We start from the raw sequence: 23,495 nt of genomic DNA on the forward strand, positions 1-23,495 counted from the left end.
TGTGAGTGGCGTGGGGTCGGACTGTGGGGGAGGGTAGTGCAGGGTCTCTGTTTTAATCCGTTTTTCCCGGAAATAAGACCCACTACGAAAGCTACTGTCTGAAGTGGCGGGGTCTGCACTACATTTCCCAGGAGTCTGTTCGCGGCGGTGGATCACGTGACCGGAGCGCGGGCTTTGGAAGGCGGCGAGGCTGGAGAAGGCTTTGGTTCTGCATCAGAAGCGCGGGCTCGGGACTGTCCTGAGGACGCTGGGGACACCGGACCGCCACTAGTTGCCGACGCTTCGGGCAGTGGAGGTAGGGTGAAGCCTTGCGGGAGCGACTCTGAAAGCGGCGAGTATCGCGGGAGCAGCACCAGGCGGCCCGGGCCTTGGACCTTTCGCGCTGCTCTGAGCCTCTCTCTTCACCGGTAGGAAGGCGATAATCTTCCCCTGTGAGGACTAAGGCCCTGTACCAAAGCCACTAGAAACGACTTGTTCAGTCCCCTTTCCTGCCCGAGTCTGCGGGGTACTGCGAGGGGAAGACAACTATCAGGGTATTGCTAGGTTTGGGGGAGAAACGGGGTTCGAGAGAGGCGGAGAGTTTGTTAGCTGGCAGTTCGGGGACCTCAGCCCCCGGGAGAGACCAGAGCCCGTTTCTCTGGGGGCCCTTGTGAGGAGTATGGAGCGGGGTGGTTTTGTACCTCTAAGGAAATGGGTCCAAGGTCTGCTGACATCTTTTCTTTTTTGGGGGGGGTGGGAGTGGGGTTGTTATTGTTGTCAAGAGACACTGCTTATGTTGTTGTTGTTGCTTGTAGACGAAGCTGGTTTCTTTTTTGTAATTTTATATTCAGTGGTTATTTGCCTGCAGGTATGTCTGTATGAGGGTGTCAGAAGCCCCGGAACTAGAGTTACAGACAGATGTGAGCTACCATGTGGGCGCTGGGAGTTGAACCCGGGTCCTCTGGAAGAGCAGCCAGTGTTCTTAGCCCCTGATCATCTCTCCAGCCCCCGAGACACTGTACTTTCTTATATTACTGGCCGAGGGGGGGGGTGTTGGAAAAGCCCTAGGGACATTTCTGGGTAAAGGAAGTCTGAAAGATTCTGAAGAACTGGACCCAGTTAATACGGTGGTTGATCAGTTGACCTTGGGGCAGGGGTTTTTATCCTCCCTACAGCCATTCCATTTAAGGCTTTGCCATCTGGAAGGTGGCAGGGCTGTGATGGTATCAGGACAGAACAGGTCCCCCTCTGTGACACTGGGTACTGTCATGCACTTACTCTAGCAAAGCAGTAAGTGAAGTGTGAACCAGAGGGTTAAATGGGGAACATGGGCACAGCATCTGGTGATGTGTGCTTTCCATCTGGTGTGTCGCTTGACCAGTTCTGCAAAGCAGAAATGCTTCTTCTTATTTTACAACTCAGACCACAGAATAAGTAACTTAATTGTGTTTCACAGAGCTGAAGATGTGGCTCAGTGTAGAGCACTGGCATGTGTGAGGTCCTAGGTCAGTCCCCATTGTTATACACACGCTCAACACACCAAGTGGTTTCACGGATGGTGGCTGGATTCAAAGCTGGGCATTTTATTTGATTTCTAGTGCCAGGGCATCAACCCGGAACTTCAGCTGTACCAGTGAGCTACAGTCCTCAGCCCTAAGGCTGAACTTTTGATGCTTGTATTCATGGGGGAACCACAATAATACAAACCAGGAAGAAGTGAGAAACGATGGCAGGAAGAAGACACAGCTGAGCCAAAGAGAGAGGCTGTTCTTTTCATTAGGTTTCCCTGCTGCACAGGTCGATTATGCTGCCATGTGTGCTGAGGTGTTTGGACTGGGGGGGGCGGGGATGGAGGGAGTATAAGTGTCACTTAGGTTTCAGAAAAGAATTGATAAGATTTTCTTATTGTGTGGAAACACTATCATTGGGCAAGCAAAATGGCATTAGTAAACTATGTATTAGAAAATCCTTTCATTATGCATTTAACACAAAAAATGACTGATATATGCAGACACCCCCTCCCCCGTCAAGACAGGGCTTCTCTGTGTGTATTCCTGGCTGTCCTGGAACTAGCTTTGTAGACCAGGTTGGCCTTGAACTCACAGAGATCCACCTGCCTCTGCTTCCCGAGTGCTGGGACTAAAGGTGTGCGCCACCACTGCTCAACACATGCAGATATTTTTGCTTAAGGTGGATTCTCTTTCCCAACTTAAGTTTTTGTTTGTTTTTTTGAAACATGGTTTCATTGTAACCCTGGCTGGCCTGGGACTTGCTATATAGACTAGGGTGGCCTTGAACTCAGATCCACTTGCCTCTGCCAAGTGCTGGGATTAAAGGCATGTGCCATTGCCCAGCAGTGGTGGCACACACCTTTAATCCCAGCACTCAGGAGGCAGAGACAGGCAGATCTCTGAGTTAGAGGCCAGTTTGGTGTACAGAGTGAGTTCTAGGACATCTGAGGCTACACAGAAACCCTGTCTCAACAACACCTCCCCCCCAAACTCAAAAATAGTCCCCCTCCCTTTCCCTTTTATTTTCATTAGAGTCCATTTAAAGAAAAATATTAGATGAAGGAAAATTCTATTTCATTTGGGAGGGGCAAAAATTGTGAGGGTAGTTTGGAAACACTGTCCCAGGAACAAGTTGATGGAAGTCTTGAACCACAGAATTGCAGTATTGGGTTGTGTGAGTCTAGCTTGCCAGCCCTTAATCAGGACCTGTGGTAGGAGTCATGAGGTTCACGTTTCAGACTTAGTGGTGGGAAGAAAGCACAAAGAGGAGGATTTAAAACTCCTCCGGCATCCTGCCGAAGACAAACTCCAGGGATGCCGAAGGAGGGCTAGCAGCGTGGGAGACAGCCCCGTCCTCATTCAGAAGTGGGTCCTTCAGGGCAGAGAAACAATGAATCAGACAGGGCCGTATTTGCATAGCTGGTGTTTACCTGCTCCTGAGGGCACACTTCTGCTGATGAGCTCAGGGTTCTTCAGACTGAGCCACGCACTCTTGTCCTCTGTGATCCTTGATGAGGATGAAAGGTGAAGTCCTTCTTTGTGTGACAGGTTGTGCCGTTGTGTTATTTGGAGCCCTTAAGTTACTCAGGAACATCCAGGGTCTCATTCCCAAAGCACCTGATGAGCTCCCGATACTTGGGCGGTGTTAATTGGGTGCACTGTGGATGTCTTGAGAGTGGTGCATCTTGTTCACCTTTGCTGCTTCTGCTGACTGGAGTCTTGTTTTTCTCGTTAAATTTGATTAAACATGAAATTGGTGGATGTTGCTAGTTATAACCTTTGTTCCTTTTGTCCTCCAAGATCCCCCTCTTATTTCTCTCTCTTTGTTTTAGCCATCGCTCCTGTGTTACCATGGGAATTCAAGGCCTTGCCAAACTAATTGCTGATGTGGCTCCCAGTGCCATCCGGGAGAATGACATCAAGAGCTACTTTGGCCGCAAGGTAGCCATTGATGCCTCCATGAGCATTTACCAGTTCCTGATTGCTGTTCGTCAGGGTGGGGATGTGCTGCAGAACGAGGAGGGGGAGACCACCAGCCACCTGATGGGGATGTTCTACCGCACCATCCGCATGATGGAGAACGGCATCAAGCCCGTCTACGTCTTCGATGGCAAACCACCACAGCTGAAGTCAGGTGAGCTGGCCAAACGAAGTGAGAGGCGCGCCGAGGCCGAGAAGCAGCTGCAGCAGGCCCAGGAGGCTGGGGTAGAGGAAGAGGTGGAAAAGTTCACCAAGCGGCTGGTGAAGGTCACCAAGCAACACAATGATGAGTGCAAACACCTGCTGAGTCTCATGGGCATCCCGTACCTTGATGCACCCAGTGAGGCGGAGGCCAGCTGCGCTGCCCTGGTGAAGGCTGGCAAAGTCTATGCCGCAGCCACGGAGGACATGGACTGCCTCACTTTTGGCAGCCCCGTACTAATGCGACATCTGACTGCCAGTGAGGCCAAGAAGCTGCCCATTCAGGAGTTCCACCTGAGCCGAGTCCTGCAGGAGCTGGGTCTGAATCAGGAGCAGTTTGTAGACCTGTGCATCCTGCTGGGTAGTGACTACTGCGAGAGTATCCGGGGCATTGGGCCCAAGCGGGCCGTGGACCTCATCCAGAAGCATAAGAGCATTGAGGAGATCGTGCGGCGGCTGGATCCCAACAAGTACCCTGTTCCAGAAAACTGGCTCCACAAGGAAGCTCAGCAGCTCTTCCTGGAGCCTGAGGTGCTGGACCCCGAGTCTGTGGAGCTGAAGTGGAGCGAGCCAAATGAAGAGGAGTTGGTCAAATTCATGTGTGGGGAAAAGCAGTTTTCTGAGGAGCGAATTCGCAGTGGGGTCAAGCGACTGAGTAAGAGCCGCCAGGGCAGCACCCAGGGCCGCCTAGATGATTTCTTCAAGGTGACCGGCTCACTCTCCTCAGCTAAGCGCAAGGAGCCAGAACCCAAGGGGCCTGCCAAGAAGAAAGCAAAGACTGGGGGAGCTGGGAAGTTCAAGAGGGGAAAATAAACGTGTCCTCCCTCCATTGTCCCCGGACCGGATGTCTGCTTCGTACCCTCAGTGCTCGCTCCTCTTCTGAAGAGAGGCCGCTTCTTCCCAGAACTGCCTTCAGAGCCTCCCCTTTCTTACTTGACGTTGCGGCAGGAAGGCACAGCTTTGCTTGTCCTCATTTTTAGCTCAGGAATGATGTCAGGCTCAAACCACTTCTCAGGCAGGTTATCGGACACTGCACCCATTGTGCTGTGAAACTGAAAGCAACACTTTCGAAAGAAGCAGATAAAGATGGTCTGGGGTGGGAGTGTGGGAGAGAATTCCCTGGCTGGCCGCTGTGGGTGGGGTGACTGTAGACCTTGACTGTTCTTCAGCCCCCAGCCCAGGCTTAGCTGTGAGGAGAAGGGGCAAGCAGCCAGGAGTCGGCTGACAGCGGCCTCGATTACTGACTGCCTTGTCTTGTGGGTCTCCAGGGCTTTTTCAGGGCAGGGAAGGGGCAGTGTTGGAGGTTTGGGTTTGTAGTTTTGTTTTTGTCCCGTTCCTCTCCAGTGCTGGGAACTGAACCCAGGGCAAGGCAAGCAAGCACGCATACCACTGACTGTAACCCTGAGAGACACTGCTGATGGCCTTTCTGAGGCAATCAATTGAATTGAGGTTTTGGGAGAAGCAGCTATTGTTCATGTGCTATTTCTATTTTAATAGATGTGAAGAGAAAAAAAATCAATAAAATTATAAAAGTGACCAGAATGTGGTGTTCTTTGAGGACATGTGAAAACACCCTTAGTGCTTCAAGTTCCTGTAGAATATAATGCTCTCCTTTCCCCACTAAAATTAGGTGACAGGCTGGGATTGCTCTGCTAACAAGTGGTTTGTTTAAGAGTGACCACAAGGTGGCGCCATATCCCGTGTAATGTGGCCACAGCAGCTATGGTGGCACCAGGCTTTTGTGCTTCAGTTTTAGTTTGGCTGGATTTCACATGTTCCACCTAGTCTGTGAGGTAAAGGAGTCCCCTTGAACAGTCTTGTAATTTAGATTAACTTCAGCATAACATCCAGGCAGTTTGTTTTGCCACTGGGTGAATAGCTGCCATTCAGAAACCTTTTTCCTATTGAGATTTCAGGTTCTCAGGATGAATGTTTGCAAGCTTTAGAGAACTGGTGCATTAGGGTTCTCTAGAGGAACAGACAGATAGAATGTGTTATATATATATTGAAAGGGGTTCATTAGATTGGCTTACAGGCTGTGGTCCTGCTCGTCCTAGCAATGAGTGTCTGGCAAAAAGGCCAAGAATTCAGTAGAGTCCACAAGGGGTACTTCAACTGGTCTTCAGTCTCCATGAAGACTCCTAAAGAAGCAGGTTCTAATACAAGAAAGAATCTCAGGGAGAGGGTGCAGTCAAGAAGCAGGAGCTCCCTTCCGTGTCCTTTTTGTGTGGGCTGCCGCTGGGAAGTGGCCCAGAATTAGGGTTGCTCTTCCTACCTCACATCCTCCACACATGTGCCCGGCTGCTTGGGTTTTAGCTGATTCCAGATGTGGTCAAGTTGACAACCAAGGTCAGCCGTTACAGCTGGTAAAGCTTAGTGGGGAGCCAGCCAGCCTTTGGTTCTGATTTCACAGTTCTGTTAATAGCACACAACTTTTAAGTTGAAAATTCCTTGACAGATTGAGAAGACTAATACTATTGGTTTTCAAGTCCTTAAAAATTAATTTTATTATATGGTGGGGGCAGGTGTGTGTGTGTGGTAGTGCATGCGTGTGTATGTGTGTGTTAGCATGTGTAGAGGTCAGATTTCAGGGATCTTCTCCACTGCGTGTTTATGAAGATTGAATTCAGGTTGTCAGGGTTTTTACCTGCTGTGTCTTTGCACAATGGCTTTCCATCTCCTCCCTAGCGTTGCCCGTGTCCCCCCCCCACCCCCCGCCCCAGAGCGCACACACACAGAGTCTTGCTATGTAGCCCTGGCTGGCCTGGAACTCTAGTAGACTGGGTAAGCCTTGAATCAGTATTTTCTAAGTGAAGTCTTGGGTAAATATAGACACTGTAAATTGTATCCTGAGGGCAGCGTGGAACCGACTGCCAGATTAAAGCGAGCTGCACTTATTTGAGTTTTTTTGATTCCACAATCTGATTCTAGACCTGCAGCCTGCAGTGGCAGTGTGCTAAGTGCGTGCCCAGGCTGCACTCTGCCTCAGCCCAGCGGCTCCCACCCTGTGGTCAGCAAGCATTTAGAGTCCTGGCTTCTTTACATTTGAACTGCTTAGCCTTTGCCAAGGTTCCTGGTGTGTGCTTGTTGTGATGTTTCACCCAGGAGAGCTGTTGAAGCACAATGAAGAGTTGAGAGGCATTGCTCTGCAGTCTGACTGAGGCATCGTTGGCAGAGACAAACGGGACTTGAAAGTATAACCATTTCGAAATTAGAAATGGGCTTAAAGGGGGGAATGACTCAAAATGGAAAGTTGAAGGGCGAGGGTGAGGACATTGAACGGCGACATCCATGAGCTGGCCGGAGTACCGCAGCAGCACTGCATCTCCACAAATGAGTGTCACGGGAGGAACCTGGCTTTGTCAGACTTACACAATCCTGCCCAGCTTATACAAGGGAACTGGCAGCGATCTGTGTTCCCAAGGGAGCTGAGCACACAGCGGGGCGGGGACTTAGAGCAGCAGCACCAGGGAATAGTATGTATATATGTGTACGTGTTCCTGCATGTTTGAATGTCAAAAAGGCAGAGGTCAATATCAAGTATCTTTTTTTTTAAAGATTTATTTATTAATTATGTATACAATGTTCTGCCTGCATGTATACCTGCAGGCCAGAAGAGGGCACCAGATCTCATTACAGATGGTTGTGAGCCACCATGTGGTTGCTGGGAATTGAACTCAGGACCTCTGGAAGAACAGCCAGTGCTCTTAACCGCTGAGCCATCTCTCCAGCCCCTCAAGTATCTATCTTAGCCACTCTTATTTTTAGAGGCAAGGTCTTTTACTGAACCAGAAGCTCACCGATGTGTCTAAGGTGGCCGATTAGCAAGCTCCAAGGATACACCTTGCCCTGTGCTGAGTTCTAGACCTCACATCTGGCTTTTACATGGGTTCCGCGGATCTGAACTCAGGTCCTCAGGCTTGGGCAGGAGTGTTTTGCCAGCTGAGCCAGCTCCCCTGCCCTGCACCAGGGAATCTGGTAGACATGTGCAGACAAGCAGTGTGGATTTTAAATGAATAATAACATTCTTTGGTCGAAATTAATTTTTATTTTTTAGTTTCATCAGGATGTCATAACGGCATTGGCACACACAGACACTGACATTAGGCCCAATTAAAGGAAATGCCTCCGGCCAGGAAGTAGAAAGACGAAGGTAATAAAGATAAACATGGAAGCTGGAGTTAACAAGGTTACGTTCAAATGTTTGGCCACTATCTCCATGAGCAGAGGTGACTCCCTCTAATCCTGTTTTCTTATCTTGTCAGTGGAGTTGAGACACCTGGCTTTACCACTGTAACATTCTTATCACTCAGCGTCCCCTGCGGCTACACAAAAGTCACAGTGAAGGCTGAGGAGGGGAGGCCACGGTGGTTCGGGCGCTCTGAAGACCTGGTCTGGGTACAACCGAGCTTGCTGGTATTTGCTCTGACTGGCAGCTAAAGGCTCAAAGGCAGTGGGCTTGGCAGGCTGGCAGTGCCACACCCTTACCCCAGGTGGCAGGGAGACAGGCGTGGCGAGGGCAGCACCTATTCTGGAGGGAAGGAGTCACTAAAAGTAGCACTCTAATCCTGACTTTCCTACCCAGCCTGCTTCAGATGTTTTCAAGCAGGGCCAGTCCCTGGGAAAGCTCTGCTCTCTTCTGTAACCTGCCCTCCCTGGGCATTGTCCTGGAAACTCAAAGAACCCTGTCAGCACTCCATACCCCAACATCCTTTACCCAGATGCCCTCATCTTGACCACCTGCCGTTTCTCCACAGAGGCGTTGCACTCTGCCTTCTGCTTGGGGCTCTCTGATTCCAGACAGATGGTCAATATGCTTTGAGTAGATACCTGATGAGCAGGCAACGGAATAATTCCGTGGGTGTGGGGAACGAGAGCGTGGACGTGGATGTGCAGGGCTAGGCTCTTCAGGCATGTTCCTGTGTTCTCTGGAAGGGTGAGTTAAACTGTTCCTAACTTTTACAGAATCAGAAGATTACAAAACCCTATTTCACTGTTAGACACGCTTTGTCAGAAGTCGTCCTGAATTCCTGTCTGGCCTCCAGAAGAGTAAGACTCTTGAACAAGTAGAAAGAGGAACGGCAGCAGCGGTGGCATTCACAGACCTCAGAACCCTCCTGTCTGTGACATGGAACCGTGCTGTGCAATGCTGGAACATGACACGGGACAGGAGCCTCAGCCACTTGTGCTGATGGCTGTTAGAATGACAGGCGGTGACAGAGAAGGAAACTATGGGAATTGTTCAGGAGGAGGAAAGCCCCTTCCTTCCTTGTGTTGATTTAAAAATCAACGGATTTTTGAAGGCCAGTAACTCTGCCATCCATTTGTCAAGAGCTAGGATCCCCTGTTCTCTCTGGAACCTGGATGGAACAGGAAACCAGGATTACTCATGCCAGGATCCTCCAGGGCCAAATGCCTCCCAAACCATAGTCCTGGCCTTTGCCGTGCCTGCTTCTGAAACTGAAAAACAGCTTCTTCCAGAAGCCAGAGGCGGACATGGTCACACCCAGCTCTCGGCAGCAGACAGCTAAGCTCCTGGGCAGGGAGCTGTGCCAGGCTTCAGGATTCTACGCATGAATGCCCCCTTTCTAAATCTTGTTCAAAGGGGTCACACTGGCCCAGAGACTAACAGGGAGGGTAGAGAGTCACAGACATAGCCCAGTGAAATGGGCTCACACTTTACAAGGGGGGAATTCTAGGGCGGGGTCCCTGCTTCATGCTGGGCTCTGGAGGTCCCGCCATTTGCCTCTGCCAACGTTGAAGAAACAACAGAACAGCTTTGCACCCCTACCCCAACAGTTCTCCCTCAAGTTTGGTACCTAGAAGGCAAGGGGACAGGTGTGAGCACAAACATCTACGTCCCCAGCCCTTCCAACATTCGATTCATAGTGGCATTGCCCCTCAAGCTCCCTCTGCTTTGGCTCCAGTGTCCTCTTCCTCTCCCAGACGGAGGACTGCCGCTGCTATTGGTGAAGATAGGCATCCAACCAGAGCTGCCCCGACTCCTTCAGTGAGCTGTAGGACAATAGGAGCAGACAGTGAGAGGTGGGGGCTGCGTCATCCACCTGCAGACACGTACCCTTCCCCTCAGACACTTTACCGCCCCTGCTTAGTTAGAGGACGCTGGCCTGGTCACGGACCAACACCACCCTGCCGTTGCCATGGCGATGCCACTGCAGATGACCAGGGACCCACCCCACTCCGTGCCACATGCCCGTCACCCTGCTGCCCACTCCCCAGGCTCAGACTCACTAGACGATGTCGGCAAAGGCTGAGAACAGGGGCTTGGACTTGTACTTGATGCCGTACTTGGCACACAGGGACTGCACCAGGGGCGCCACTTTGTGGTAGTTGTGTCGGGGCATCGTCGGGAAGAGGCTTCAGGGACAGCAGGGTAGTTAGTGGCGGCTGCTCCTCTGCCCCTCCCCCACCCCCTGCCTCCTGGCTCTCCCCACTCACTGGTGCTCGATCTGGAAATTGAGGTGACCGCTGAACCAGTCATTGAAGGCTGACTGGTGAACGTTGCAGGTGGCCTGCAGCTGGAGGAGAAAGTCAAGGCAGGGCCGACTCTGTGTGAGAGTGCTCCATCTTCCCTAGGGAGGCTCTCTGGAACTGTCCCCTATCCCTCTGGTCACCCTCTTCGGTCCACTACCCACCCTTTTCAGTAGCTGTGGCATGTCCAGGTCTTCCAAGTGACTGTCCCTTACCTGGGTGGAGACCCAGTCCACGTTCCGGTCGTAATCAATGTGCATGGGGATGTGGTTCATCTGTGTCACCCACACAAACCAGTTGCTCTCCAGGAACCTGTTGAATGTGGCAGACAGCCACAAACAGTACAAGCAGAGCACAGAGTTCATATTCTCCAGTAGCAACACCAGCCCGCGGCTCGCCCAAGCCAATTCCCCAAACGACTCCCACTTCCAAGACCCCAGCATGGTCCCCAGACCCATCACCTGCACGTGCCCTGCCGACTGCTACATTCCATCAGACACTACCTGACAATGAAGAAAAGACCCAGGAGGCCTTTCAGCCCCAGCAGGGGCATGTAAGTGAGGAAGACACGGACATAGAAGCTGAGCATCCAGGCCAAGTCCTGCAGGGGAAATGGGAGAGTGGCACGGTCCCAGCAGCCACTGCTGCTTCCCTCCCCATCTCTGTCTGCTGTGGTCATGCCTCCTCCCGGGTGTGTGTCTGGCACTCTGATCCTCAGCTGCTCTTAGCTGCCTGTCCTGCAACATCTAATGGCACAGCTGCTTCTGTTCCCGGTGGTACTCCAGTGCCCTGCCTGTCCCTTCCCAGGGGCCCCCAGTCTCCCTGGCTACAGCACCTCCCCACTCTGTTTCAATGCTGCCCGATGAATGTTTCAGGACCAAGGCTCTGTCTATGCCACTGGACTGACTGAAGCTCCAGGTCCTTTTCTGCAGGGAACCAAGCCCCACACTCTTCCCACAACACTTGGGCCCTCTGCACCATGTCCAGCTCACACCTCGGTTCCCACCTTGTCTGCTCGGAGTCTTCTCTGCGTCCTACATCTGAGGCCAGCTGGAAAAGCAGACCCAGCCAGCCCCCTGGGGGGGATCCCCAAAGCCTCTTCTGCTGCATGTCCCCTCTCGGGTCTATCACTTTCAGCTTCATCCTACATTCCCTCAGAGCAGGGACCCATGTCTCTCTCCCTTTGCTTTATGCACAGTTCCTTGAGTGCCAGGCAGCTTGGGAACCCCAGGTGACTAGCCTGATGAAGCCTGTCATGGGGAGGTGGGGCACGCATGAGCCCGAGCCATTGAATCTCATCTCCACCTGGTTCTAGTCTGCTCTCAGCCGGGCTTGGAGCACACTCCGAGCACACCCTTCCTCACGCAGGGTTCTGGAGAACCTGGCACGTGGGACTTGCGGCCGGGGATACTCACCACCCATTTCTTCCGCTGAACAACAAAGTAGAAAATATACCACTGGAAGTAGAGAGGCAGCAAGGCTGGGGGTCCAACTGGGGAGGCAAAGGACACAGGGAGGGGGCATGAGCAATTGGGGGTGACTGAGGACTGCTAAGGTGAGCTCCCCAGCACAGAACTGCCTCCTGTCCCCTCCTCACTGCCTTAGTGCCCCTCAATCAACTGCAAGTCACGGGCACTGAGGGTGGGCAGGAACACACGGGAGGCCGAGGGCTAGGAGCAGTATCCCTTCCTTGTGGAGGAGGGCATGGGGGAGCTTAAGCCTCAAGCATGGCATGTTCTCTAGTCCCGGCCTTTTCAAGGGCACATTAATACTCTCCACAGTGCCTGGACCACAGCCCTGCCCCCCCACCCCCCCACCCCCACCCCGCATCCTGTCACGTTCCTGCTGCTCCACCAGGCAGGTCAAAGGGCAGGGAAGAACTCTGCTGACCTTTCACAGTCTGAGGTACACCTGATGGTACTCCAACCATTGCATGACAATCCCCATCCATAGCGTCTTCATCTTGATATGCCACAGATTCTAAAATTCCTTCCTTCCCTCCCTCCCTTCCTTCCTGATACATGTACGATGTGTGTGTGTGTGAGTGTGGGCCGTGGCGCACACACGCTGAGGTCTGAAACACACACACTGGAGTGGAGGCGGTGACTGCGTAAATTGGTTCTCTCCTTCCACTGTGAGTTCCAGGCATTAAGCTCAAGTTGTCAGGGTTTTACCAGCTAAGCCGTCTCACTGATCTTCCATCTTTAGTTTCTGAGAGAGTCTCTCACTAGTCGTGAAGCTGTTCTGGCTGACCAATGAGCTTCAGGGATTTACCCATCTCTGTGCCCCTCACACCCTGTCCAGTGCTGGGATTACAGGCATGTGCCACCACCCCTGGATTTTTTTTTTTTTTTTTTTTTTTGGTTTTTCGAGACAGGGTTTCTCTGTGTAGCTTTGCGCCTTTCCTGGAACTCACTTGGTAGTCCAGGCTGGCCTCGAACTCACAGAGATCTGCCTGGCTCTGCCTCCCGAGTGCTGGGATTAAAGGCGTGCGCCACCACCGCCCGGCTACCCCTGGATTTTTATGTGGCGTCTAGAGATCCAAATTCAGGTCCTCATGTTTGCACAGCAGGCCCTTTACCAACTGAACCATCTCCCCAGTCCTAAAATCATCATCATCATCATCATCATCATCATTACAACATCATCATTATTATTACAACATCAGCATTATTATTACATCATCAGCATTATTATTACATCACCATCATTATTATTATTTTGGTTTTTTAAGACAGGGTCTCTCTGTGTAGCCTTGGCTGTCCTGGAACTCGGTCTGTAGACCAGGCTGTTCTCAAACTCACAGAGATCAGTCTTCCTCTGCCTCCCGAGTGCTGGGATTAAAGGCATACACCACTACTACCCAGACTAAAATTATTTTTATGGAAGTCTTTACTCAACTCTTCGGCCATGTCCAGCTTTCTCTAGAAGGGACAGTTGGCAATAAGCAGTTCTAATAAATTCCTTTAATTCTTCCTCTCTCTTCCTTTAAAAACTTGAAATCTATAAAGGTGCCTATATAGTAAGTTTGAAGCCAGCCTGAGCTATACAAGACCCTCTCAAACAAAACCAAAACCAAACAACAACAAAACCCATAAAAGTACTCCCCCTCACTTTCCCCAAACTGGAAGTCTTAAAGGAGTTTTAAACCCAATTTTGGGCATTATGCAGTAGGCTTTGAAAGCAGGGAATGTATTACCAAAATGTCTTCTGCTCAGTTGCAACATTTGATCTCAGGTCCCACTACCCAAGGAGTCATCCTAACTGATCCCACCTTTGTGTGACTAGGGTTAAGACGAGGCTTATAATTAAACCAGGAGCTCCCTGCTGACCCCTCAGTTTCTTCCTGGAAGCAAGGGTGAGACTGGAGGACTGAGTTTGTCCCCCAACACAAATGACTAACCAAGCATTAGCCCATTGACTTTACTCAGTGGAAAAGGCCATCTGCTCCCAGGTGTGTGTGTGTGTAGGGGGGGGGGGGGGTTATGAGCAGGCTGTACTTCCTCCTAGGCCATCCCAGGGGAGTCCACTTTCCCTGTGGATACTCACTCAGGAAGAAGTACTTGTGCTGATGGTTGTATGGCATGTGCTTCTTTTTTTGTTTCCCAAGCTGTGAAGAAACAAATAAGTCAGTAGCTAGACCAGACACCCGCCCCCCTCCATCCCCTATGAGACGCCAGATTTCCCTGCTCTGACTCTAAGGCCTACTTCAGGAACCTTCCGCTAGCTGCTGCCATTGGAAGGCTCTGGGAGGCCCATGCCTGGAGCAAGCAGCCCTGGATGGTGACCTATGAATGTACTGTAACAGGGAACACACAGAGTGTACAGGATGCCGTCTACAGGACTCCTGATGGCTATCTGAAGTTTCTGTCTCATGGTTTCCAGGTCCAACCCCCTCCTGCTTCTGGTACTCTTTGGACTTCAGAGTCTATATGGAAAACTATTTTTGACCCTACATAGGTACCTGAGTCTTTCTATCACAATCTTTTAGACTCTTGTCTTTTTATTTCAGTGTAGGGGTGTTTGGCCTGCATGTATGTCTGTGCACCACTTGCATGCAATGCCTCTGGAGACCAGAAGAGGGCAGCAGACTATCTAGAATTGAAGTTACAGATCGTTGTGAGCTCCCAAGTGGGTCCTGGGAATCAAACACAGATCCTCTGGAGGAGCAGCCAGTGCTTTTAACCACTGAGTCATCTCTTGACCCTCTCTTTTGGACTTTTGACTTCAACCTGGCCTTCATAAACCTCCTTGAAAGTTTAGTAATATATGTAGAAAGATTACCAAGAACAATCCCACAACCTGAAGGTTTTGGCAAAGCTTTGCTCACTGGGTGGGTTATTTTTTAAGCCAAACTACTGAACAGACTGGCTGGGAGGCACCAGGCCAGCCAATCAGCCGAGAGCCCCTCACATAGACTCATATATGCTCTGCTGTCTCATTCCATGGCTCTGGCATTTCTTGCCCCAGTTAGTTTTGGTGACTTCAATCCAAAGCACAATCTGGCTTATCCTTTTACATATCCACAAATAATTTATCAAAACAGTTCTGTTCAAGCTGCTTTGGCTAGATGAGGCAATCTTTCTGCATTCATGGAGTTATTCAGCAAGCACTGGAGGTGAGGGGATAGGGCTCTTCAGTCACTGAGGAGCTGAGAGCACAGAGGTGAACAGTATGAACTTCTCACCTACGTGTATCTTATAATCTGGAGAAACGAAACCACTAATAAATTTGTAAACAGAGTTCAAGATAATTTACAGATGAACAGACAGGAGAGCGGGACAGACAAAGGTCGCAGCTCAGGCCTGGTTTCCCTTGGGCCCTGATACCTGAACCATGAGAAGTGTCAGGAATGCAAAAATCCAAAGAAAAGCCTTCAAAGCCCAGGGCACAACCAGAACCAAAGCTTTGAGACCCATCACACTCGGAAGCTAGGAAGGCCAGGTTACCCAGGCCCTCAGCTCTGGTAAAGGCAAGGGTGGACGTACTGTGCTCTGTCGCCCAGGCAGGCCTTGAACTCACTCATAGATGATCTGCTCAGTGTTTTGTGTTTGGTGGCTTAGTCCAGAGGTGGGGAAGTGAAGTGCGGATGCAGTTACAGGGGCCACTGAGGCAGAGATGGGCCCGGTAGGCTGCTATGGTGTGGTGTGGTTTGTTTTCCAGGCGACCACGCTGCATGCTTGGTCACCAATGCAGTGATGCCAGGAGGTACAGTCCTCTGGAGTCAATGAACCCCCTCTGAAGGGGTTCATGTGATTCTGGGGGACCCTAGTGAGTTTGCCCTTGAGAGTGAATTGTTTCAAAGACAGCAGGACAACCTGGTTTCTTATCTCACCCCTATTGCTTTCATAGTTGCTCCCACCAAAGTCTGGCATCTCTCACAAGGCTCTTCCCAGGGGTCAAACTGATGGGGCTGCACCATCTTGAATTTTCAGCCTCTCAAAACAGTGAACTAAACCTATCTTTTCTTTACCAAGTACCCAACCTCAGGTATTTTATTATAGCACAGAAAGTGGACAATTTACAAGACAGAGATGGCACTGGAGCTAGAGAGTGTGATGGACTTAGGATACAGTCTGAAGACAGGTGGACAAGCCATGCAATATTATTAACCAAGGAGATGCCACAGAAGAAAAGGACCTCTCTTGGCTGGTGGGGTGAGTGGGGAACTGCTATGGAAAGGAACCCTGTCCACTGCTGCTCTTCAGTGACCAAGTGCCACTAGGATCTGCCCCACTGTGCCTAGACTCTCAGAGGTCAGAAGGTCAAGGGCAAATGTTCCCTGTTCCTCCTTGTTCTCCAGGAGTGTTAGGAGGCATTGAGCAGAAGCCACTAACCAGGGCATCGCTATTTAGTTAAGCTGTCCCGGGAGACCAAACCAAGCCCACACCCATTCATTCTCATTTCTCTGTGTGTAGGGGTGAGGGAAAGAGGTGTATGCGTGTGTGCAGGTATACTTGCCCATGCATGTGAAGACCAGAGGTCAGCTTCAGGGGTCTCTATTGCTCTCTATTTCTTGAGCTGGAGTCTCTCGCTGAACCGGGAGCTCACAGTTTCTGCTGGACTGGCTGGCCAGCAAATCCCCAGGATGTGCCTGTCTTCACACTCCCTCTTGTTCACCCTAGTGCTGGGGTTAGTCACAGCTGCTGGGCCGGGCTTACTCAGATGCTCAAGATCCAAACTCAGGTCCCCAGGTTTGTGTGGCAAGCACCTTACCCACTGAGCCATCTCCCTAGAGCCCCCCCGCCCCCCCCCTCCCCCCGATGTTCATGAAACAGAGTTTCTTGAAAGTCACAGAACCAAGAACCAGCAAAGGCCCCCCCTTTCCTTAAACCATCTGTGGTGACAACGAGAGTGCTTAGCGCCCAGTGCTCTTCCTGATGAGCAGTCTGCCCTGTTTCAGAAAGACCCGGGCCAGTTCCCCGCTGCGCCCTGCTGCCGGGACAGAGGGGAACACACATAACAAGCCAGCAGAGGCCAATGCTTGGGAGGGAGAAATGGGAGCATTAGGGACAGATGGAGTCCCAGTCTCAAGCTACGAGTGCCCTGTGCCAGCACAGCCCATGCTGCCAAGCCTCTTCCACACAGCACGTCTCTGCCAGAGAGGACAGGGCAGTCAGGCTAGCTTGAACTCATGCCTGAAAATGAACTGTGCCCAACAGCTTAATGCAAACAGCTGCCATCGAGTGGGGGTGTGTGTGTGTGTGGGGGGGGGGACTGGCAGAGCTCTGGAAGGGTTTTTAATTAACTTTTCAAGGAATTCTGCTGGGCATTTGGAAGTTTCTATCGCTTACGCAGGGCCAGTTCAGCAGCTCTCCGCCCTAGGGCACTCTTCCTCCAGCAGTTACATTACAGCTTTTGCTCACAGCCTCAGCTGACTACTCATAGCCAATACTGACCACGCTAGAAGGCAGGCTAGACCACGGAGGGAGGGGAAGGGTACAGCTGTCCCTCTATCCACAGGGATTGGTTCCAGGGTGTCCACAGACATTCCAAGTCCCCTGTATGAAGAGGCATGCTACTTGCAATAACTGATGCATGCCCTCCCGGTATGTCTTACAGTAGCCCTGCAGGCTGCAGAGATGAGGCTTTGTTCCCTTTTTTTCCTCTTGAGACTGGTCTTGCTATGAAGCCCAGGTTAGCCTCAAACCCTTAATCCTCCTGCTTCAACTTCCTGTGTGCTGAGATTACAGGTATGTACCACCATGTCTGGCTTCTTTCCTTCCCTCCCACCTGATCTTCCTTTCCTATCTCTCTTTTTGGTGCTGTATGTGGAACCCAGGGCTTTACTCAAGCCAGGTAAACGCTCTACCACTGAGCTACTCTCCAGCCTCCTTCCAGGATATAATAAATTCTCTCTAGACCACTTATACCTGATACAGTGTAAGTGCTATGTAAAAATAGTTGTTATGATGTGTTCTTTAGAAACCAATAATCAAGAACACTCTAGAGCCAGGCAGATGAGAAAGCTCCCTGAGAAGGCTCAGAGAATAAAGCACTTCTGAGGAAACCTGATGACCTGAGTTCAACCCCTGGAGCCCAAGAAAAGGCGGAAGGGGAAAATTGTCTCCACTAAGTTTGACACATGCTCTCACACAATGATAAATAAATAACATTGAAAATCCCAGTAGGGTTGGCGATATGGCTCAGTGAGTAAAAGTATTTGCCGTGCAAGCCTGGTGGCTTCAGTTTCATTCCTAAGTCTCATATAAATGTGTAAGGAGAGAAGTGATTCCACAAAAGCTGCCTTCTGACCTCTACCCGAGTGCCAGGGCACACACGTGTAATAATAAATAAATTAAAAACAGCCTGGACATGTTCAGGATGGATGTATTTTTTTCTGAATATTTCCTTAAGTCCACAGATGCAGAATCTAAGGATACAGAAGCCAGCTGTGTTCAGGGGGAGTGTTCTGGGCACTGATATCAGAGATGTGATACAGTAAAGCCCCAGACAAGGCCGGCTGCCACACAGCAGGGTATCTGGTGTAAGAGACAGAAACAGTGCAGGGGGTGGCTGGCTTCCTAGAGCAGGGGCTTGCCAGGTATGTCCTGTCATCCACTGAATCCTTTGCAGAATGGGGTACCTTTGTGTAGTAATGGTTTGCTGATTCTGTCCTGGACAGTGACGGTTTACAGCCTCTTGTCCTCCACAACTTCCAGAAAGTAAGAGCCCTACAGCTTATCTTCGCCAACACTGAGCAAGCACTTTCCCTACGCCTGCTGAACAGGCTACTCTCCATCCCCTCGGTTACCGACACCCAGCTCACCTCCACGGAAAGAACCTTCCCTAAGGCGAAGAAGAGGGGATGCATGTTGATATCGGGGTCTTTGCGGAAGCAGTTGGGCTTGGCGTGGTGCTGGAAGTGCAAGTGGTTCCACCAGCTGGCAGGAGCCCCCTACAGAGAGTTGTAAATGTGAGTGAAAACCCAGTGCAGAGGACCCTGGTTCAATGTTCAGCACCCACATGGCAGCTCACAACTATCTGTGAGTTTAGTCCCGGGGATCTGATGCCCTCACTTGTGACATACAGACAGACATGCAAGCATGGTACCCGCACACATATCACAAATAAATAATTTTTGAAGAGAAAGAAAACCCAGTGTCACGAGCACTTCTCCCACCCTCTGGCAGACGTGGATGACCGGGGTTTGGGGGAGCCCCATCAGCTCACTGACCTTCAGGTGGCCAATCACGAAGTGATGTAGCAGGTGGTTCCATGTAGAGGTGCCAAAGACTGACAGGTGCCCAAAGTCATGCTGAAGCCAACCTGCCTGGGCCTAAAGGAGAAAGGTTAGTGCCCAGAGCAGCCCACACCTAGGGTCCCCCTCACAAACCTCAGCAGCCCCTTCCGCCTCCCCACACTGGACCAGAGCACAGCCTCAAGGTAGCACCCTGGGATAAGCCAGGGCCCTGGGTCCGAAGTCCCTCTTGGCCACTGGGTCACATGGACGTGGAGGCAGACCACGGTCCCTTCTTCCCTCTGAAGTGACATGACTTAGGATAGATGGGCATCCAGAATAGAGACCAGAAGTCCAAATCCTGGTGCTGGGCTGTGACTGGCATGCTGAGTGATACCGGTGGTGGGAAGGGAGCCAAGCATTGGTTCTTGGCATACCTGGAGTGTGGTAGAGCCCGAACCTGAGATTTTTAGAGAACAAACCACACAGGAAGAAGGGGACCCGGGGAAGAGAAACTGGAGAGGCTGTGAGCGAACCAAAACATGCGTGTGACTAAAGAGCAGAAGAAAGTCACACACAACAGAATGTGTGTTCTCTCCCCGGGCCAACTCGCCTCTGTATCTTCAGATCCTGGGGTGGGAGGGCAGGCTGGATTCTTGGCCTTGATGTTTCCCTAGGAATCCCAAGAATGCTGAAGGCACCCACCTGGACTGTGCTGAGCAGCAGCGCACAGAGGGAGAAGGGCACCAAGGATGTTCCAAAGATCCAAAGGGTGAGCCAGGCAGCCACATCCAGGAGCAGGATGTGGAGCAGATAGAACAGGAAGAAGAGGTGGTTGGCCTTCATGAGGCCCATCCGCTCCACCGTGGCCCGCAGCTCCCGGAACTCATCAGTGAGCTCTTTCTGTGGGAGAGTGGGGCTGTAATTCTTCCCAGCAGCACCCCAACCCTCACAGAGAACCTCCCATGGAGGTATCTGTGGGAAGTTCACAGTCTTTGCCAGATACCCTGATGGGGAAGGATGATCTGATAGAGGCAGCTACTATGAACGGCGGCATCATGTCCAGCAGCTAAGCAGACTTAATTTGGGTCCCCACTGTGTGTGATCTGTGGCTCTGCAGCTTAAACTCTGAGCCTCTATTTTCTCATGGGTATACATGTAAAGATTATTATGTGAGTTTACACTGGCACACGGTACTCAGTAAATAGGTCTGCTGTTGGTGATGGCATCATTGAAAGAAACAGAAGTTCCTGCTCCAGCAGGCTTATCACCCCATGACTATTTGGGACCCCCAAGAACTGTCACCTGTAGTCCTACGCAGGTATCTGCCCCCTCTCCCTCCACAACCAAGTCTCCAAACAGCAAACAGGGCCTCTTACATTCTTGGTGGGTTCAAAGCTGGGCTGCTCCGGAGCCAGCTCTCCGATCAGAAGAGAGTTCATATACTTTCTCACAAGGCCCTTGTTGATGTGGAATGCCACAAAAGGATCCTGCAAGAATGGGGAGAAGACCATGAGGACCCTCTTAGCCCTCCAGGCTCCTAAGAGCCTCACACCAAAGGCCATTCTCCAGTCCAGCAACAAGGTCTACACCCATGCTGAAGCAAAGGCCACCTCCCTCCGGCTACTGTACCTCTAGCTGTCTGCCAGCTCCAGATCACTCAGCATTTGGGTTCCCATTAAAAGAGCAGTACATCAAAGAATGGGAACCCACCCCTGGATGCCATACAGAAAGGCCTGCCCAGGCTAGCCTTCATGTCTACAGACACTTGGTGCAGGAATTTAGTACAGGAGAGAAGCGGCTTGCAAGGTCTAGGTTGGGTCACAGGCTTTTGTGCCTATAGTACTTTCAACAAGTCCTTTTGTTTCTTAGCCAGCTTCTCTATAAACAGTGATGAGGAAGATTCCCTATGCCAGAGCTGGGGAACTGTTCACATTTCTTCCGCTTTAGGCAGTTTCCTGTTTCCCCCAACATTCTAACTACTCATTGCTCCGGAGTTAATATGGGTTATTCAAGGTGGAAGGGAGGACCTTAGGCCTTAGGGAGAGAAGCTGCATGTGGAGGCGGAGTCATGGGCAGTGGCACCACACATCCAGACCAATGGCTGGTTTTGCCTGGTCCCCCAAATCACACAGAATGGGAAGCCTAGACAGTGCGGGTCTGCTCCATAGAGTCTGTGTAGGATTGCGCTGACTGGCTCTATCTAGCCTGGTCTCTAAGGCTGTGGGGTTTTGTTTGTTTGTTTGCTTTATCAGAGTGCCCGCCACCTCTCAGCATCTAACTTCAAGGGTTAATAGGAACCCTTGTCACTCCGGAAGCACATTAGACTGGCAGAGAAGGAATAAAGGGTAGGGGAGATTGGGTTAAGGACTTAGAAGACGATGGACCCCAAGGTTGGCAACAGTTGGCAATCCAGTCACGGAGCGCTCTGCTCTAACTTTAGAGTCCTAGTTCCACCCGAGGTTCTGAGGAAGGATATGGTCTATAAAGAGAACAAACAGGGCCACCAGACAGAGAGGCTGGGGGTGCGCACCGACTCGGCCTGCAGTAAGCTCCAAGGCAAAAGGGACGCTGTCCTCCTAAGTGTCTAATCACCCGGGGGCCCTCTTCCTGAAAAAGTTGGAGACCACCCTGGCCTACCGCCACGTGACCTCGCACTAAAGATCGGAAGACAACTCTGGGATCCCAACCTAGGTGTATGCAGATGCAGACGCTCCTACTGTCACATCTCTCCGGTTACCCACAGTGACTGATCCTCGTAGGCTTTCTTGGACCGGCACAGGTCCATACCCTACCCTCCGGGTTTCACAAGTACGGGGGTGCGGGGGGGGGGGGTGCGGGCAAACCACAGGGTTCTCAGTGTCATCCCTATCGCGAGCGGTCCTCTCCGGCTCCCTTCCCGCTCCGGATCCCGAGTGAGGGCCGGCTCTAGATCAGACAAGGCAGCGTTCACCCGCCCAGCCCAGCAGACAGGACGTGACCCCCTCTCTCTGAACTGACTCCTCCTCCGGCCGCCCTAAGCAGCACCGTGGTCCCAGTGCCCAGCAAGCTCGCTCACTCCTAGCCCAGCTCAGGATCCAATCCACGCCTGAGACTCCAGAGGCAAAGCACCGACGTGCAGCCAGCCCTTTGTTTGAGTATGCCTGTCGCGGGCCTCTATCCCTAGTCTGGGTCTCTCCCGCGCTTGCATCCCGGGTCCGGAGATTTCTCTTGCCGCCTGTGTCCCGCCCGTGGTGCAGACGCGCCCATTGTCCGCGCTAACCGTGGCATCCTGACCCGCGTAGTGGCTGATGACCCGAGAGCCCCCTGGGTGGCGGCGGCTGAAGTCGCTGATGTTGTACACCTTCCGGTCGATCACGAGCCACCGCTCCTTCTCCCGCCCGGAGTGCTGCGCCACCTCCTCCCATGTAAAGTAGCGTGGCTGGTGGAGCTGGGCCGAGGCCGGGACCGGGGTCGGCACCGGGTCGGGAGCCATAGCCGGCCTGCCTAAGGAATCGGGAGTCGGAGAGGCGCGCACTTGGGGCGCGGGACAGCGCACGCCCGCCTCGCGAGTTCGGGGAGTGTCGGGCTGCTGAGAGCGCGCGCCCGGGGACCGCCGTCCGCGCGCAGGGTTTTCAGCACCCTCGGCGCGGACCGCGGCGCGCGCTCCCATTGGCTGAGCCGAGTGGCGTGGGACGCGAGCTCCGCCTCTCTCGGGCCAGCAAGGACCGACGCCCCCGGCGGGATTTCGGAGGGATTCCTGCTGCGTCCAGCTGCCGGATACGCGCCCCCTCGCGGGTGCCTGAAAGCGGTCACCAGGCGATTCCACTTCTGGCCCGGGTTTTGCTGAGCATCATAGGAACTGACAGGATAACGGTTCCTGTGGGTGCGCCACAGCGTGCTGCAGCTGAGGTGGAGGCCCCAAGTGTGCGTCGGGAGAAGCTTGGTGTAGGCGTATGAAGGAGAAAATATTTTGGAGACGGGTTCTTATGTAGACCAGGCTGGCCGCAAACTCACTATGTAGCTGAGAATGACCTTGAACTTCTGATCCTCCTGAGTTCTGGGTTTACAGGCTTGGGTTACTATGCCCTGTTTTATGCAGCGCTGGAGATTAACCCTGGGCTTTGTTTATTCTATCAATCTTCTGCCCCCAAGGAAACGCTTGACAAATTAAACACAGCGCTTTGAGCAATGGAACAGCAACCTGACCCAGCAGACGTTCAGAGACCCCCTTCCTAGCAAGGTGGGCAGGTAGTATGTGTGGACAGAAAAGGGAATTGACATAAAGAAATAGCCTGGTTGGCCACAGTTACCGGTGTTTGTGGATGAGTTTGAGCACTCTGCAGCCCAAGGCTAGCAGAAGGCATGTCTGCTATGATTGGCCAACACTTTTGACTTAGAAGAATGTAGTACTTGGAACCAGGAGATGGGTCAGCATAATGAAGGCCCTTGATAGCCTGAAGACCTGAGTTTAATCCCAGAGACTCACGTGGTAGAAGGAGAAAACCAGCTCCCACAAGTTGTCCTCTGACCTCCAAGCATGCTCACACACCCACAAAGTGGAGACAGGGCCTTAGGAGAGCCAAAAAAAAAAAATGGAGGAGGAAAGTGATGACAAGGTGATTTGGGGAGGGCTGTGTCCTAGGGTACCTGCTGCTTCAGGAGGCAAGTCC

General features: G+C 51.9%; 2 protein-coding genes across 3 annotated transcripts; one reads left to right on the forward strand and one right to left on the reverse strand.

The window, feature by feature from the left end:
- Nucleotides 1–79: 79 nt before the first annotated feature.
- On the forward strand, nt 80–5,207 carry Fen1 (flap structure-specific endonuclease 1). Of its 2 annotated transcripts, none has more exons than XM_052761704.1 (2): nt 80–407; nt 3,323–5,207. In XM_052761704.1, the coding sequence occupies exon 2, from the start codon at nt 3,342–3,344 to the stop codon at nt 4,482–4,484; it is 1,143 nt and encodes a 380-aa protein (XP_052617664.1). In that variant the 5' UTR covers nt 80–407; nt 3,323–3,341; the 3' UTR covers nt 4,485–5,207. The 2 variants fall into 2 exon arrangements, with proteins under 2 accessions (XP_052617664.1, XP_052617663.1); XM_052761703.1 differs by having other exon boundaries at nt 83–295.
- A 2,466-nt stretch (nt 5,208–7,673) lies between these two features.
- Fads1 (fatty acid desaturase 1) lies at nt 7,674–22,453 on the reverse strand. Its single transcript, XM_052760549.1, has 12 exons — nt 22,106–22,453; nt 20,223–20,333; nt 19,549–19,746; nt 18,841–18,942; nt 18,433–18,561; nt 13,713–13,773; nt 11,579–11,655; nt 10,667–10,764; nt 10,379–10,475; nt 10,131–10,210; nt 9,924–10,049; nt 7,674–9,686 (listed from the first exon to the last, which is right to left on the reverse strand). The coding sequence occupies exons 1-12, from the start codon at nt 22,316–22,318 to the stop codon at nt 9,635–9,637; spliced, it is 1,344 nt and encodes a 447-aa protein (XP_052616509.1). The 5' UTR covers nt 22,319–22,453; the 3' UTR covers nt 7,674–9,634.
- Nucleotides 22,454–23,495: the final 1,042 nt, after the last annotated feature.

The sequence above is a fragment of the Peromyscus californicus genome, unplaced genomic scaffold (genome assembly GCF_007827085.1).
Source record: "Peromyscus californicus insignis strain IS unplaced genomic scaffold, ASM782708v3 Scaffold_4__1_contigs__length_199733344, whole genome shotgun sequence".
NCBI lineage: Eukaryota > Metazoa > Chordata > Mammalia > Rodentia > Cricetidae > Peromyscus > Peromyscus californicus.

Coding starts and splice junctions, on each gene's coding strand:
- Fen1 (XM_052761704.1), top strand. CDS start 3,342: ATGGGAATTCAAGGCCTTGCCAAACTAATTGCTGATGTGGCTCCCAGT.
- Fads1 (XM_052760549.1), bottom strand. CDS start 22,318: ATGGCTCCCGACCCGGTGCCGACCCCGGTCCCGGCCTCGGCCCAGCTC. Junction 11,656..13,712: donor GCACAAGTACTTCTTCCTGA/GTGAGTATCCAC, acceptor TTGCCTCCCCAG/TTGGACCCCCAGCCTTGCTG. Junction 10,765..11,578: donor TTCAGCGGAAGAAATGGGTG/GTGAGTATCCCC, acceptor TTTCCCCTGCAG/GACTTGGCCTGGATGCTCAG.